General features: G+C 42.6%; 1 protein-coding gene across 18 annotated transcripts in view; it reads right to left on the bottom strand.

Moving 5' to 3' along the window:
* Nucleotides 1-14,383, bottom strand: part of PELI1 (pellino E3 ubiquitin protein ligase 1) — a 43,207-nt gene extending 28,824 nt beyond the window's left edge. Inside the window, exons 1-5 of one of the 18 annotated variants that reach the window (XM_086879178.1) lie at nucleotides 14,034-14,358; nucleotides 5,882-6,024; nucleotides 5,337-5,531; nucleotides 4,196-4,306; nucleotides 1,700-1,864 (exon numbers count right to left, since the gene is read on the bottom strand). In XM_086879178.1, the coding sequence (XP_086735304.1) occupies nucleotides 1,700-1,754 (55 nt within the window). In that variant the 5' untranslated portion in view covers nucleotides 1,755-1,864; nucleotides 4,196-4,306; nucleotides 5,337-5,531; nucleotides 5,882-6,024; nucleotides 14,034-14,358. Of the gene's footprint in view, nucleotides 1-1,699; nucleotides 1,865-4,195; nucleotides 4,307-5,336; nucleotides 5,532-5,881; nucleotides 6,025-12,989; nucleotides 13,108-14,033 lie in introns of those variants that run through there. The other 17 variants (XM_086879179.1, XM_086879187.1, XM_086879188.1 and 14 more) reach the window with 17 other exon arrangements.
* Between the last annotated feature and the right edge of the window lie 787 nt (nucleotides 14,384-15,170).

Consider the following 15,170-nt stretch of genomic DNA (forward strand, 5'->3'; position numbering starts at 1 on the left):
TGAATTCAGCGGCATAAGCAAGATCACTATCAGCCTACCTATGCAAGACTGTACTAGAACAAATCTTGGCTGGACATGTAATTTAATTCACCACTCTGATCCTGGATAAGCCCCAGACCTTCAAAATAATTACACTACTGTCAGAGACAATGTTCACTGTCAGGTGGAATATTTAAGTTGCATACTCTTTCTCTGAAGAGATGAAGCACTCAAATGCCAGATACACTCCAGCTTTTCAAGCCACCAGCTTCAACACCGCTTCACAGCTCTTCCTAGAGTTTTTCTAAGAGTTTTTTGGCCTATGTACAAGTACTTGAACACAGCAAGTCTTCTCTGACCACCATGTTTCATTAGATAGAAACTTCTTCCTAATGCATTTTCCAACAAGACTCTCGAGCTTATAAAACAAAGCTGTAACATCTAGATCACTTTCAAAGGTCTAGACCATACTGCACTACCTCTAGAGCTTTCCCTTGAAACACACTTGCTGAATTAAGGAATTTTGGACTAAGAATTCACTCATAGAAAAACTTGACAGCAAATCAAGAGGCACAGTGAAATACAGGGCTGATCAGAAACTAAAATAAATATGCAGCATGAATTCAAGTCAGCAAACTCATGCTGAATAATGAACTGGTGTTTCCCATACCTAAAATGTTTCAAGCTGTTAACCACCAATAGTGATTGCTCATAACTAGTTTCAAGACTTTGGCAGTTGAAACAGAAATAGCAGCCATTGAAGAACTGAAAGCTTTGATCATGGAAAACATTATTACGATTAGCATCTCATACCTATTTGCTCCAATTCCCTAAGATGTAAAATAAAACTGGTCTAAGCAAGATAAAGTTGATGTTCTCACAACACCACATTACTACTTTGGTTCAAGCAATACTGAGAGGAGGCAGCAGCTGTTGTCCTCAAACCAGAAGGCTAAGGAAAAAGACCAAGCCACAGATACATTCACAAACAAAGCTACAGAAAGCAATGCAAGAATTTTAAGTCTACCACATCAGAAGGATATACAGTCAGTCTAATAACAAAACTTAAGGCACAGCTCCCTGAACCTCTTAGGAAACTCCCACAATTAATTTGTTTCCCTTGAGTTAGTGAGAAAGCTCATGGAAAAACTCTGGTCAGCAGGTCTGGAGTAAAGACAGGCCAAGGAGTGCATAGCTCAGATCTGGGGAGGGGGAGCTATGCGTGTGCACAGTCCAGGGAGATGAGATAGAGAAGGCATCGCCCTCATCAGGCAGTAAATGTTGTATCAGAACCTCTGGAAACAACCTTGGGTAGAAATCCAACATTAGGACATGAGAAAGTAAATTTGGCACAGTTTAGAAGGCATGTCACAAATATAATAACCCACATTTTATAAAAACTGTGGTTGCTGTAGAGAGATACTATCCAATGAACTACTTAAAGCATTCTCTTTCACTTATTTTTAAAAAATATAGTGATTAGAGAACAAATATCTTTACAGATAGTTACAGCAAGACAATAGAAGTAGTTTGTATTGTTCTACACTCGTACTTTTAGCTGCTTATCTCAATCAAAATCTTCCAGAAGTAAATACACACTCTATTTGAAAGGAACTCTGGAAGTAGCTACCAAATTCTCTAGATGAAAATTTTGGCAAGAAGTTCATGTGCAAGTAAGAAAGTTTGTTCTTGTAGAACAACTGTGCAGATGCAAACTCACCGTGTCCAAGCCCCTCGAGATTGTAACCGCGCTTCCACTTGGATTTACGATACATAATCAAAAGTCTCACGCGCAGAGAGAAAGGGACCTGTTGATGATGGTGGCTGTCAACAATGAGCTGAGATCAGTTAGCTGCTAGTGCAGACAGGACACCGATTTTCAACGCTGTGAGAGAAAGCCAGAGTGAGACCATATGGTTAAGCCCCATCCACATCAGCAATTGAGAACTGTCAGCTGGCAGAGGCACAGGTAGGAGATCTACCTGTCACTCACAGCCACTGTAAAGAATGGTTTCGCAGAGGTTGACTCCGTGTCTCCTGGAACAAATGTGTCTTTGAACACAGCATATACCCTTCTCTCCAGCCAGTACTCCTAGTGCAAAGCAATTCAAACACTGAGTTCTTCAACATTACTGAGGGAATTCAGTTGCCACTTGGTGTGCTCAGGGTTTACTGAAATTCAAGAAAATGTTCTGGAATTATACTGGATAAGTCATAGTTTTACATTTACAGAAGACTGCCAGTTGCAGGTAAGCATTAGACAAGCACTGTCAGCAGACACCCTGGCTGTGTGTTATTCAAAACCGTGCAAAATAAAGAGATGAAAGGGCTGGCTCTAACTTCAAACTACTTGGAGTAAGGGGAGTTGGACCAGATGAACTCCAGAGTTCCCTTCCAAATTCTTCTCTTCATTGACAAACCTGGCCACTAGCACAGAGGCATGACCTTTGCATGCAAAGACAGAAGCCCTGCATCACAGAGCTATTATTTATCACCTATTTGCATGACTGCAGGAATGCCTGAACTTAATTGTTAAGGTATAGCAGAAATACATTCTGCAGTTGAACAATTTTAAGGTGGCATAAAGCACTGCTGCCTGAAAAAGCAGCAGGCCTGCCCATGGCCCAGGAGCTACATGACACAAGGTTCTGCACAACCATGTTTTCCATAGACGCACGCTCCAAACTGCTTCTAAACTGTATTTACTCAGTGCTGAGTGCACCTGAACAGACAACAGGAACAAAGAGCTGGGACTACCTTCCATACGACTGTGTTCATTTCCAGAAAAACAGTAAAATTATGTATTTTTAAACCCATTGATCAATGAGTAGTGAGATAACAGGGAATAAGAATTTATTTCTCAGCAGTACTTAAAAGCTATGTTAAATCTTGAAAAACAAGGAAATTTACTCCCATTTTTAACTACAGATAATTTTGTTTTCTCACTCTTCTATTCAACTTATTTTGTTCTTTTAGGTAACAGAAGCTGTATTCATCACTAAAAGACTGCTTAGTACAGCAATAATCTTATTAGCAAGCATATGGAGCTAAAACTAAGCTTATATGAAAGATGCTGTAAAATTAAGCTTGAAAACAAGTACAGTAACAGCCATGAATGAAAAAAAATAAAATTCAGTCTCAGTTAAAAAAACACACTTGGAAAAACCTATAGATCTGTCTTCACCAAGGCTTAGTCATTTCCTGTACATTTCTTCACAAGGCAGTATTTTGTTTGCTCCCATTAATGTGAGGTACCTCCATAATCAGTTGCTACAATAAAACCTGGGATACACCAACATTAACACAGGTTATGGTCCAATTAGAAAACTCTTCCACCAGCAGTTCTTCTGAACTGGTCACTTGTTTGCATGCTGGAAAAGCATCTTCTGACACTGCCTGGACAAAGATAACCTGCAGAAACTGAACAGGCTCCAAAAGAGACTCCAGTACATGGGGTGGAATGAGAAGACAGGTGTATGTCACAAAATACAGTCCCTGAAGATAGTGAGATAATATCTGAAGATTGTCAAAGTTTAAGTAACATTCCCAAAGACTAATCAACATCTCTGAGGTGGAGTAAAGGGTAAAATAGACACCTGACTTAAAACCATGCTTAGTACCTCAGCATAAGAGTGAGCCAAAGAAAAACCACCAACTGCCATGGTTAAGCTTCCAATACAGTCTAATTTGGAATTTCCACATACTTTAACTACAATGATCATTATTAATAGGGAATGTAGAACTCCCTGGGATTTTATTCAACTCAAGAGAGACTCTCCCACTTAGATGTAGGTCTCTGAAACACTGAGCAACTTTACCCTCTGCTAGAGTTGTTAACGTTGCAAACCAGAAACCAGAACAGACTGCCATTTAACAAAAGCAGCCTCAGCAGAAGGAGTGAAAGGGAAAACCCAGGATTCACCGAATGCCATGCTGCTCCACATCAACACAATGGAGGGGAATCCTGTTCCACTCTGAGTGCTATGAGCCATCTGGCCAGAAGCCATGCTTATGCACAGCTACTTGGCTTTGAGAGTTGAAAATACAAGATGAACAGCCAAAATCTGAGGCCAGCAGACACAGCTGTCAGGCAGGGATCAGCAGACCTGAGGACTGACTGTAGCATTAGAAACACTCCAGCCCATATTGGTTGGCAGTTTTGCACTATACCCTATTCTTTCCCTCAGTTATTTCCTTCCTCTCTTTGTCTACCTACCATAATTCCTACTTGTGCTCTGCTTCTCTCCCCTATCTCTTCCGTTTAATGTCTCTTTGGAGTCCAAGGTCTTTCTGTCAGGCTTCTTTCTATTCATACAGCATGGAAGTGCTGAAAAATCCAAGTTCACAATTTTTAGTACATTCAGTTTCTCGTCTCAGTATTTTAAAGAAATCAAGTTTCTTGAAAGACAGTTGTCAGACTCTGCTTTTAACAGTCCTCGGCCACAACATCTCAGTCAGTATTGAAGAAAGGAGTTCACAAATAATGCAGTGTGCTGATTTAGCTTCTACAAATGGAGAATCTGGCCACTGCAGAGATATCTGATCTACAGCTCTCACTGACATGAACAGACCCTAGCCACACAAATAAGACTGTCATGATTCCTGCAAATTCCTGCAGGGAAAAAAATGATGATAGCTGATTGGATGGAACAGCTCTAAGAAAAATCAATAACAGTAACTGTAAAATCTAAAATTAAAGCAAGTCTGTTTTTGATGCTTTCAGTACACATGGTACATTAAATTTGGCAAAAGCCCAATGGAACATGAAGTACTTGTGGACAATGTCTGCCAAGAGCTAGAAATATAGTACTTAGTCTTTAAAGAACAAACAGAGCACCTCAGTTCACTTCTACTTTATGCATCTATAAAAAAAGTTAAATCAAGGTGATCTTTCTGGGGGAACATTTGTATTAAATCTAATTGGCATGCATTGTACAATGCTGAATGGAACCCATGCCCATTAGCAAAGAATCACTATTTGTCATCCTATAATCCCTTCCACTTGTGAGAAAAGGTTAAAAACAGATGTTAGACCTCACCACGTTCCAAAACACTGTGCTTTCCCGCTCAGCATCAGGTTTGTGCCTCACATAAGCTCTCTATGTGGACCTCAGCCATGCTGACACTTCTAAACATCTGACACAGTGAAAGCAGAAATAAAATGGGAAGCCTGAACTCAGGGAACTCATGCTGCACTATCATTTTTTTCACCTACCTTCACATTTGTTGCTACTTCATTAGTTTACATGCCTCAAAGCAGAGCAAGGTTTGATTAGTAACAGAATACTTATTTGCATTTCTGTAGCAGCCTCCAAACATTAACAAATTAAGCATCAACACACCTGTGAGTTCCTTACCTTTCTTGAAATAAGGACAAAAACAAGAGAGAAGCCTGACATCCCTCTGGGGCTTTGGAGACATCATGCACCATCTCAGCACACAGGTTCCTCTCCCTGCCGTCTCCCATATCCTGCACTCTTTCCTAGCTGAACAGGAGAGTGGAGCACAATTCCAGCTTTGTTATGTCTCAGCCGCAGCCCTGCCTTGGGAAACTGGAGCAGCAAGAGAAAACAGGCAATGCTACACTTGACATCAGCCCAAAGTGAGGCAAGAAACTTCTCATGCCATCTCAGCTACATGTCAGCCAAGCACTACCTGAATCTTTAAAGCTATTATTTCTTGGTGGTTGATATTTTGAAATATATAATGCAGCCTGATAAATCTGTTACTCCTCCTCATTAACAGCTGTAAAATAATAGCAGAATGTCTACAACACTTGCTATTGTGGACTCAAGAGACTGAAAGACAGCCCGATTGGTCACATGACTATTAACATGGTAATGTTCACTTCTCCCTATGACTGGTGTCTTGGTTTTAAAGTAAGCATTAACTCATCCCTCACCTTTTGGATCAGGCTCCTCTCTCTGCTCCTGTTTATACACTGGCAACTTGAACAAGCCCCTCCCCAAAGTTGGGGGGGTAAGGGAAAGGCAGCAAAAATTCTTTTAACACTTCCCCTCTTGAGGCAGAGGTTCCTCTTGCTGTCTGTGCACATGTGAGAAGAGTGATATATGAATGCTTATTTCAGTGAGGAAAAAATTAAATAGCCTATATATATCAGCACAGGAATTCAAAAGTAGTTGCTGTATCTAAGTCACAAATGGCTTATAAGCCCACACTTTCTACTAGAGCACCCTGACCTTTCTCAGCCAGCAGTGAGAGGCACAAGAACCTACTCTTTGCTCACATCTGCTGCTCAGAAACCCTCTGACAAAGCTTAAAATACAGGCACAGTACTGACCGTATAAATATGCACACGTGCAAGAAAAAAAATGTATAAAAATAAAAGCTATTTGTGCATTTATTTGCCTGCATGATCAAGCTGAATTCCTCAACTTCAGCAGGTGGCTGACAGCCTTAATACAGCAATACATCACTTTCAAAAAAGACAAGAGAAAAAACCCTGTTACCCTCACCATGGTACACTCCCAGCCCTCAGGAACAACCTTGAGCAGCTCACAGAAACCTCATCCAACAGGCAACAGCTCATGCTGCACCAAAACGAAAAGCTGAACTGGAGTGATATTTCACATCCACAAAATGCAGCACCTAATAAATACTAAAACAATTGATGTGGGCTACCAGCAGCATAGCAATTACCTTATTATTAAAAAAAAAAAAAAAAAAGAACAAAGAACCAGTATGATGGATCCACCTACCGCAGGAATCAAGAGATGATGACTTGGCCATGAAAGTCATCTAAGCACAAAGGGGTGATCACCTGTCTTCAGACTAATATGCATTACAATGTAATTTGTCTTAAGGCTTGGTCTGCTAATCCCAGGGTACAAAGTGCAGTTATAAATATATATGATATGTATATCTATCTATATATGTATGTATATTAAAACACAATCTTTTAACTTTAAGAGGCACAAGGACAGTAGACTGGAGCAGGAAGAAGTCTATCTCCAGCGTCAGCACTACCATCACAAATTTGCCTCAACATCATCACACGAGAAAAAGAACAAATGAAACATTAAGTGTCTGCTCTTGGGCCTTCTGGTTCTCTGCACTACCTACTGAAGAACTGTTACACCGTCTTACGCCCTGTTCAAAAGCAGTTTTTAACTGTTCTAAGTTTCAGGCCATTTGAGCTGGTTCTCTCCCAGCTCTTTACTGAAAGTACATGAAAAAAATAAATAAATAAATAAATACCCTCACAACTAGCGGCTGCCGAAATTAGGTGTTACCACAATGACTTGTTTTACAGCTGGACTATTATCTTCTCCCCTTGTAACTATTTAACTGCACAGACAATGTGTTCATGCCACTTGTGGGCATGATACATTTTTTTGTGGACTTCTGAAAGCAGCATCCTAAAACTGAAACCAAATTACCAGGAAAGCTTGATCATGAAGATGAAAACAGCAGCACGGACTGAACAGTTGGTAACTCTGGCTTCTCAAATATTACGTCAACGACCCTTGTTTCCTACACAGGAGGAACTACCAGTTTCTATCAGAAGATTTTGTAGCATGTTCCTAAATTCAAAACATGGCAGTTGCCCAGCAAAAAGGAGTCAGATCCAAATCCAAGAGGGAGCACATACCCTACCTCCAATATTAGTAAGGTTGAAACCACTTTATTCTTGTACTGCAGCACAGAAGTTCAAAGTCATCTTCTGCTAACTTTAAAGTACAATAGTATTCTAAACACAGAAGCTTGTGTCTACCTGCATTTATTTTCTTCCACAGTGAGCACTCAGAGTATTTGAAGTGGCTCAGGAAAAAAGTAAACCAAGCCAAACAGAGAAAAAAGATTAGCGGGAAATGACAGAACTGACATTTTTAGAATACAGCAGTTTATCTCAAGAGGTGCATTAAAAAAGCAAAATGAGCAACAAGTTCTTTCAAAATAAGTGAATTACTCATAGTAAGCCCTCATATACAATAAATTGTGCATTTTTACCCCTAACATCATACCAATTAAATAATTCAGCTCTATCATCTGACATAAGAAACATTGCTTATTTTCCCTGTTGAAACTTGTGTTAAATCATGATTAAGACAATAATTACTCTTGTAAGGAACTACAAGTATGGAACTACAGCTGCTTCAGGTAAGTGGAAAGGATATCAAGGTAGCATGAGACAAGAATCTCAGTATACATATTAACACTTAAAGAGAAGAGAAGCCTTGAGATTTCTTAGAGAAAATTCTGCAGGGACCACTTTATCATTTAGCATGAACAATTTGTCCTAGGACAAAGAAAATACAGATGCAGTACTCAAGACTGTATGATTTTAAAAATCAAGTCCTTATTGTTTAATACTGCTAGACTATTAAAAGCAGAAGGACCTGGGAAGAGAGAAAGTGGGCACTTAAGGGCAGACCTGCAACTGCCAAAAAGGCATGAACTTGACACAAGGAAAGGAACTACAAACATATGGAACCCCCTAAGCCTAACTTTGTGACTAGTTAAACCTTGTCTTACAGCATCCCATAGGATGTGATGTTTAAGGGAGCCCTGTGTGCAGGCTGCACAGGCACACAGGCTCCCATTCCTAAAGCCCATAGCTCTACACAAGCTAGGTGCCTTGCAAGCTGTTCCAGACAATTCAAGTGTTCACTGATCAATTCCTGGGGAAAGCTGACCAGCTGGGTGAAACATTTCAAGTTAGATCTAACCCAGAGATGCCGGTATGACTGCCCTGACCCCAAGAACAATGAAGCCATTAGTGTTTTTGGCCCAGATCAAGGGGTTACCCTCCATGGGGATAAGCTGGCAGGGACAAACTAACCCAACAGCTGCAACTTTCCAGTTGCTCACTACATGGTTCAGATAATTAAGCAGAAACACTGAAGAGACAAGCAGGACAGTGTGAGATGTACAAATCACACCACCAAATTTCTTCTCACTATGCCTTCAGAAATTCTTGCAGGCCCTGAGCTCCACCAATGTCAAATCTTGACAGCCTTCTCAACAAAAGCAAAATCAGTGCCCTCAAATACAATCACTTTTCCCTACCTTGTCCATAAAGTAAGGAAAATAGGTACCCCAGATATTCAGAAAAGAGTATTTTTAAGCATTTGTAATAAAACCCAAAGAGTTATATACTTACAGAAACATTACAAACTTGAAATACAAGCAGCTAAGTACATCCAGACAGATGAATCAATTGGCAATGGAAGAAAAGAAAAATCTATAGTGGTCTACTTAAAAGAAAATTCTGGCTAGGAAGGGATTTGTGTTCTATTATTTTTCTGGGTTTTGGTTGCTTTGGGTTTGGTTTTGTTTGCTGTTCTGTATCTTCAAGTCCTAGCTCCAACAAACTATCACCCAGAGAATCCTACTTGACTAACTTACTCCAAATCCATAACCTGCAAGTACCTACATATTTATATATCCCATTCAGTCAAAACCTCAATCAATCCACAAAATATCATTATCTAATAGCTATTCATATTATCAACTACCCTTAATAATAACAACCAAAAAAATATATTCCAGAGATCATTTCTGGTTTGGGCCTTTTTGGCTATAGCCTTTCAATACCCTCCTTGCATTCCTTGTGTTCACACAGATTTACACACCCCGATGTAGCAGCACCTCCCTGCCCCAAATATCTCTGTACTATTAAAATATACTTCTCACAAGGAATGCTTTTCTCCCTTCTAAAAACACATTTGTGCAATTAAATTATATAGACAAGGCTGGCACAGAAAAACATCTGGCTGGCACAGCTGTCTAGCCACCATCAAGGCAGACCAAGAGCATTTTGAGCCAACATTGACACATGTCCCAAGTCTTCTACAACATACACAGGTGAACAAGGAAAGTGAGTGTGAATTGAACAAATCCTCTTCCTGACAGGAATATAATTACTGGAACAGAGTAAGAGGTTTTGAACATTCCTAACCTAAAAACTGCAATATAGCTTTAATTAGAAGAGTAAAATTATAGGATACTCCCAAACCACAGCCAGAAATTCACTGCAAGGTTTAGGCCTCTCTGCTCTCAAGTAGGATTCAAGCCCAAAACTCAGCATTTACATAAGTACCATGGGTGGCATTCAAGTCCCTGTGATTAAATCCAGCAGCATGGATTAAAACCAAGGTCAGCAGATTAACTTTTATTACCTGTTCATGAACTGAGCCGTGCTCCTGCATGGCAGGCCCCAGAGGATACCATCAATCCTTAACCAAACACTCCCACCCAGGCACTGCATTCAGCCTCAACCAAACAAGCTGCTGACTCCTTCACACTCGAGCCCACGTCCCCAAATGCCACCTCACATGCCAGCCAGGAGACACTGCTGGAGCAGGACTGGTATTGATGAGCACCTACCTCCAGCACAGTGTGCCAGCAGAGGACAACAGCTTTCCTGCAAAAGCCTGTAGTTTTCAGTCGACTATTTCACAATCACTCATCACTACAGGGTTATTCCAGAAAGGTCACTTTGAGCAGCTGGGAACATTTATTTGGTGCTCCAAATCATGTCACATGGGTCAGCAAAACAAGGTCATGGCATAGGGCTCACCTAGGTAGCCCAAATGCTGTGCACTCACTCATGCAAAGCACCCAAGAACCTCTGCCTACCTGAAGAAAAAGTTTCTTTATAAACCAATATAAATACAGGATACTTGTAAAAGAACATACAGTGTGACAGACTGTCATTTTTCTGCAAATCAAGTTATTGTCAAAGAGTTTTTACTGCTTTTAGCATAAGGCAGAAACAAGGTAGAGCTTGCATTTTTTTAAGTTTAGGAGGATTTCTAGCAGGACAAAGAGCTTCCATCTTTTGTAACTTGAAAGAAGGCTTTTGAATACATACATTCAAACATTTTAAACAAGAAACACAATCACTTTTAACTACTAATTGCCACATCCATCACAAAACATTAAGGCCACAAAAAATATGCCACGATGTTACCTTATTGTCCCAGCCCACCCCCAAGCACCCACTGGAGAGCCAACAGCAGCACAGGGACAGGCAAATGCATCCCACGAGTTGCCCACCACCTCCTGAGAGGCACAAAGCCACTTGAGTTTTACCCAACTGACATGATTTTTCATAATTAAATTGCTATTTTACCTTCTTCCCCATTCATCTTTCCACACAGGTAGACTAACTGGGCCTGACTGGAGACGCAATATTAATTTCAGTAGGACTGGGGAACTACAGTAGAAGTGTGACACTTCCTGGTGCATCCTGCTAACCGGTAGATTGAAAATAAACAGAAACAAGATCAGATGGAAACATGCTCACTTTTTTCCACTGAAACTCAGCAGCATTCAGCAGCACTCAACCTACTTCCTATCCCATGTCTTTGCTGTCACTTCCTTTGACAGTTTGTCAGCACGCTTGTGAATCTGGAGATTAAGGAATGAATGTCTAGGAGGCAAAAGAGCCGGACTTTTTCATCCTGATGTTCAGTCAAAACTTACAATCTAACCAGCAAGGCACACAGTGACCAGCCAGCAACAAGTATCTCCAATTACTGGCATCCAGCAGGAATTGCTAATCAACTGTGTAATTTTGCCTACAAGTATGCACTTAAAGGTGACTGATTTCTCATGAAACAGCCTCATTCTCCCTTTTTTAGCTCAGGGCATGGATTAGCGTCTACAAACAGCTCTGGGTTTTCCGCTTTCCTGTATTCCAGGGTTCTGAATGTCTGAAAAGACATTTTATATCAAAAAACACTTGTAATTAGCTCCTTACAAATGAATAGGAGTTTTAAATACCACTGGCTCCAAGCACATGATCCTCTATTTTGTACCTACAAACACAGTCACTAGCTGTGAATGCTGAAGTGAAAGGATCCTGTTGTCTGTGCCTGGTTTCCTAACAGAAACCAGTATCGCTACCAAAATACAAAATGGTTGTAGCAGAGGTAGTAAATTAAGTTCTTCTTTAACTGAAATACCAGTAGTTACTCAAAATGTTAATTTCTAAGATGAACACTAGCACGGTGACCTGCTGTGTTGAGAAATACATTCCAGTGTTTAGTAAGAACGGAAACATTCATGAGGCACACATGACACGACTTTACTCGGTGTAACAGTAGGTGCTCCTACATGTTTAATTCATTTGAAATAGGATATGTTGAAGCTTAAGGTACCCAGTAGCAACCTACATACAACCAAAATGCATTCCTAAAGCTTCCTGCCAGGCCATTCACACGACTTCAAAGAGTTAGGACACTTCTCTTGCACAGCACCAAGAGTGTCTAATTTTCCCACTACCAATGCTCAGCAATACCAAAAAAGCAAACCATGCTTTTTCTGGGGGGACAGTGGTGGAGAGGAAAGGGGGAAGTGTCCCGGGCAGACGTCTGAACTTTGGCTCTACATTACTCACCCCAAGATTGTCGGCCTAAAACATTACAAAGCCACACAGACCACACAACAACACATGCAAACGAAGATTTGGGCAGCCTGTTCATTTCCACTAACCTACCGGCGCCTTCTGGAACAAAAAGCAACTGAAGATGTATCATCAACAGGTCATCAGCCTGCTTCTTTGTGGGGAAAAAAAAAAATGCGAAACGCTGCTGAACAGAAACCGGAAACGGCCTTTTTTTCCCCCGGGTCTCCCCCCGCCCCCCATTTGCGTTCAAAATGGAAAAAAAAAAAAAGAAAAAAAAAAGATAAACCATAAACCTATCGTCCTTCAGATGCAGAAGCGCCAGCTTCTAGATAGCCGAAAAGCTTTGTAATTTTTCTTGCCAAGTAGTGTTTTTTTCAAGGCAGAGGAGTCCCGGGGGGGGGGGGGGGGGGGGGAAGAAAAAAAGAAAAAAAAAAAGGGGTGGCCTTTAAGGCCAGAAACACCAACATTACAGCCAGACTGCTTTTTTCTTGCATGTATTCCAGAAGCTGCATTTTGCAAAGGTGAAGTAGCTGCAGTTTTTGAGGTGGCAGTTAAAACAAAAACAAAGGGGGGTGGGAGGGGGGGGGAAAGAAAAATGCTTCCTGTATAAAAACATAACTGCTTTAAAATATACCCTTCATCAGACGAAAATTATTCGGCTGTAAACACAACTGCTCCTTCTCTCTCCTGCCTTTTGAATATCTTCCCTACAGCCGTTGCAGGCAGAAATGTCCTCCTCGTACTAGATCCTCCTGAAAACGCATTATTTAACTAGGTGAAAACAAGAGTGAAAAGAAAAACCGGACACAAGTTGCGCTGGACGGCGGGCTGCTCACAAAAGAGCCAGGGCTGAGGAGATGCGAGAGAAACCCTGCAATTCCTCCAAAATGCTTAAAATTAAAAACACAACTTACCTACCGCCCAGCTGGATTTTTCCAGAGTAAAACAGCATCAAATTTGGAAGAGATAGGGATTAAAAAAAAAATAATCAAAAAAAAAAAAAAAAAAAAGAAGCAAGCTTTCCCACCAAGATTTTTCAGGTTAACAACAGCCAAACAAAATCCCCCTTTGTTTTGTTGTCACCCGCCTGCGTGCTGCTCCCATTCCGCACTCCGGCACGGGAGGCTGCGATCAATGGACTTGGCGGGGGGGAAAACTCGTTCTTATCCCCAAAAAATAAACCACCGCCGAAAAAAAAAAAAAAAAATCCACCTCCGAATTCAACAGAACCCTGGTGTTCAAGTGTTGAGAGACTATTTTTTGCTTTTATTTTTTCCTTTTTTTTTTTCAAGTGATGTTTTTCCCGAGGGCAGACGGCTCGGCAGCCGCTCCATGACAAAGAGCTTCCCCAGCACACCCAGCCCCAGAGCGGGGCCAACTCCGGGTGGGTGGGAAGCAAAAAAAGATTAAACAAAAGAAGAAAAAAAAAAGAAGACAAATAAAATAAGACAAAAAAAACTTCCCAAACCCCAGCGGAAGGAAAAATTAAGAATGGAGAATTATTTTAGAAACAACCATAACAAGGGAGCCCTGCGAGGCGCAGTACAAAGCGCGCAGGGCGGCGAGAGGGGAGGAAGGAGCCCGAGGAAGGCAGAAGGGGGCAGGCCCCAGGCAGGCCCCCCATCCCTTCAATAGCAGCGCGGGGATGGGGCTCTGTCGCGACAGGCGCGATACTCACCCCGGGGAGGAAGGGAACGGGCAGAAGAGGCAGCCCACGCCGGCAGGCCGGGAGCGGGGGGAAGGGGCAGCCTCAGCCTCCTCACGGCCGCGCGGAGGGCGATAGTTCCGACTGGGCGACAAGGGAAGAAGGCTCAGAGCGTTCACCTCCGGCCGGCAGGGCTCGGGCGGGCCGGTGCTGCGAGCCACAGGCCAGGGAGCAGCAGCGGCAGCTGCCGGGAAGCAGAAGAGAAGAAGCCGATGGACGCCGCCGGCTCCGCCGCCCTCACACCGACTGCCGCGCGCAGCCCCCCCCGCCCCGCCTCACCGCGCGCCACACCGCCGGGGCGGGGCCGGGCGGGGCCACGCCCCTGCCAGCCCCGGGGCATGGCGGGAGTTGTAGTCCCATTCCCCGCCCCCGCTGAGCACAGCCCGTGTGCCCAAGCAGCTGTGTGCAGGTGTGTACCTGTGTGCAGGTGTGTACCTGTGTGCAGGTGTGTGTGCGAGTCCACTCACCTGCGCTTCGTGTGCTGCGCAGCGCTCAAAAGCTCACAGAGTCTCGGGCTGCCTCAAAAGGAGTACGGCCAGTAGGTTACCCCCCCTCCCATTCTGTTCTTGTGAGACCCCACCTGGAATAGCGCATACGGTTCTGGTGTCTCCAACATAAGAAGGACATGGAACTGTTAGAGCAAGTCCAGAGAAGGGCCATGAAGCTGATAAGAGGACTGGAGCTCCTCCCACACGAAGACAGACTGAGAAAATTGGGACTGTTCAGCCCAGAGAAGACGGTGTGAGAGCTCATAGCGGCCTTCCAGTACCTGAAGGGGAACCTTCAGAGGAGCCAGAGAAGCTGTAGTGATAGGACAAAGAGTAATGGGTGCAATCTGAAAGAGAGGAGAATGAGGCTGGATATTAGGAATAATTTTTTTTAGTGTGAGAGTGGTGAGACATTGGAACAGGCTGCCCAGGGAGGTTGTGGATGCTCCAACCCTGGCAGTGTTCAAAGCCAGGCTGGAAAAGATCTTGAGCCACCTGGTCTAATGGAAGGTGTCCCTGGCCAGGGCAGGCTGTTGGAACTAGATGGTCTTTAAGGTCCTTTCCAAATCCTTAACATTCTACAATTCTACAATTCCATGTGTGCACGTGTGTGTATGTATAC

The sequence above is a fragment of the Cyanistes caeruleus genome, chromosome 2 (assembly GCF_971803275.1).
Source record: "Cyanistes caeruleus chromosome 2, bCyaCae1.hap1.1, whole genome shotgun sequence".
NCBI lineage: Eukaryota > Metazoa > Chordata > Aves > Passeriformes > Paridae > Cyanistes > Cyanistes caeruleus.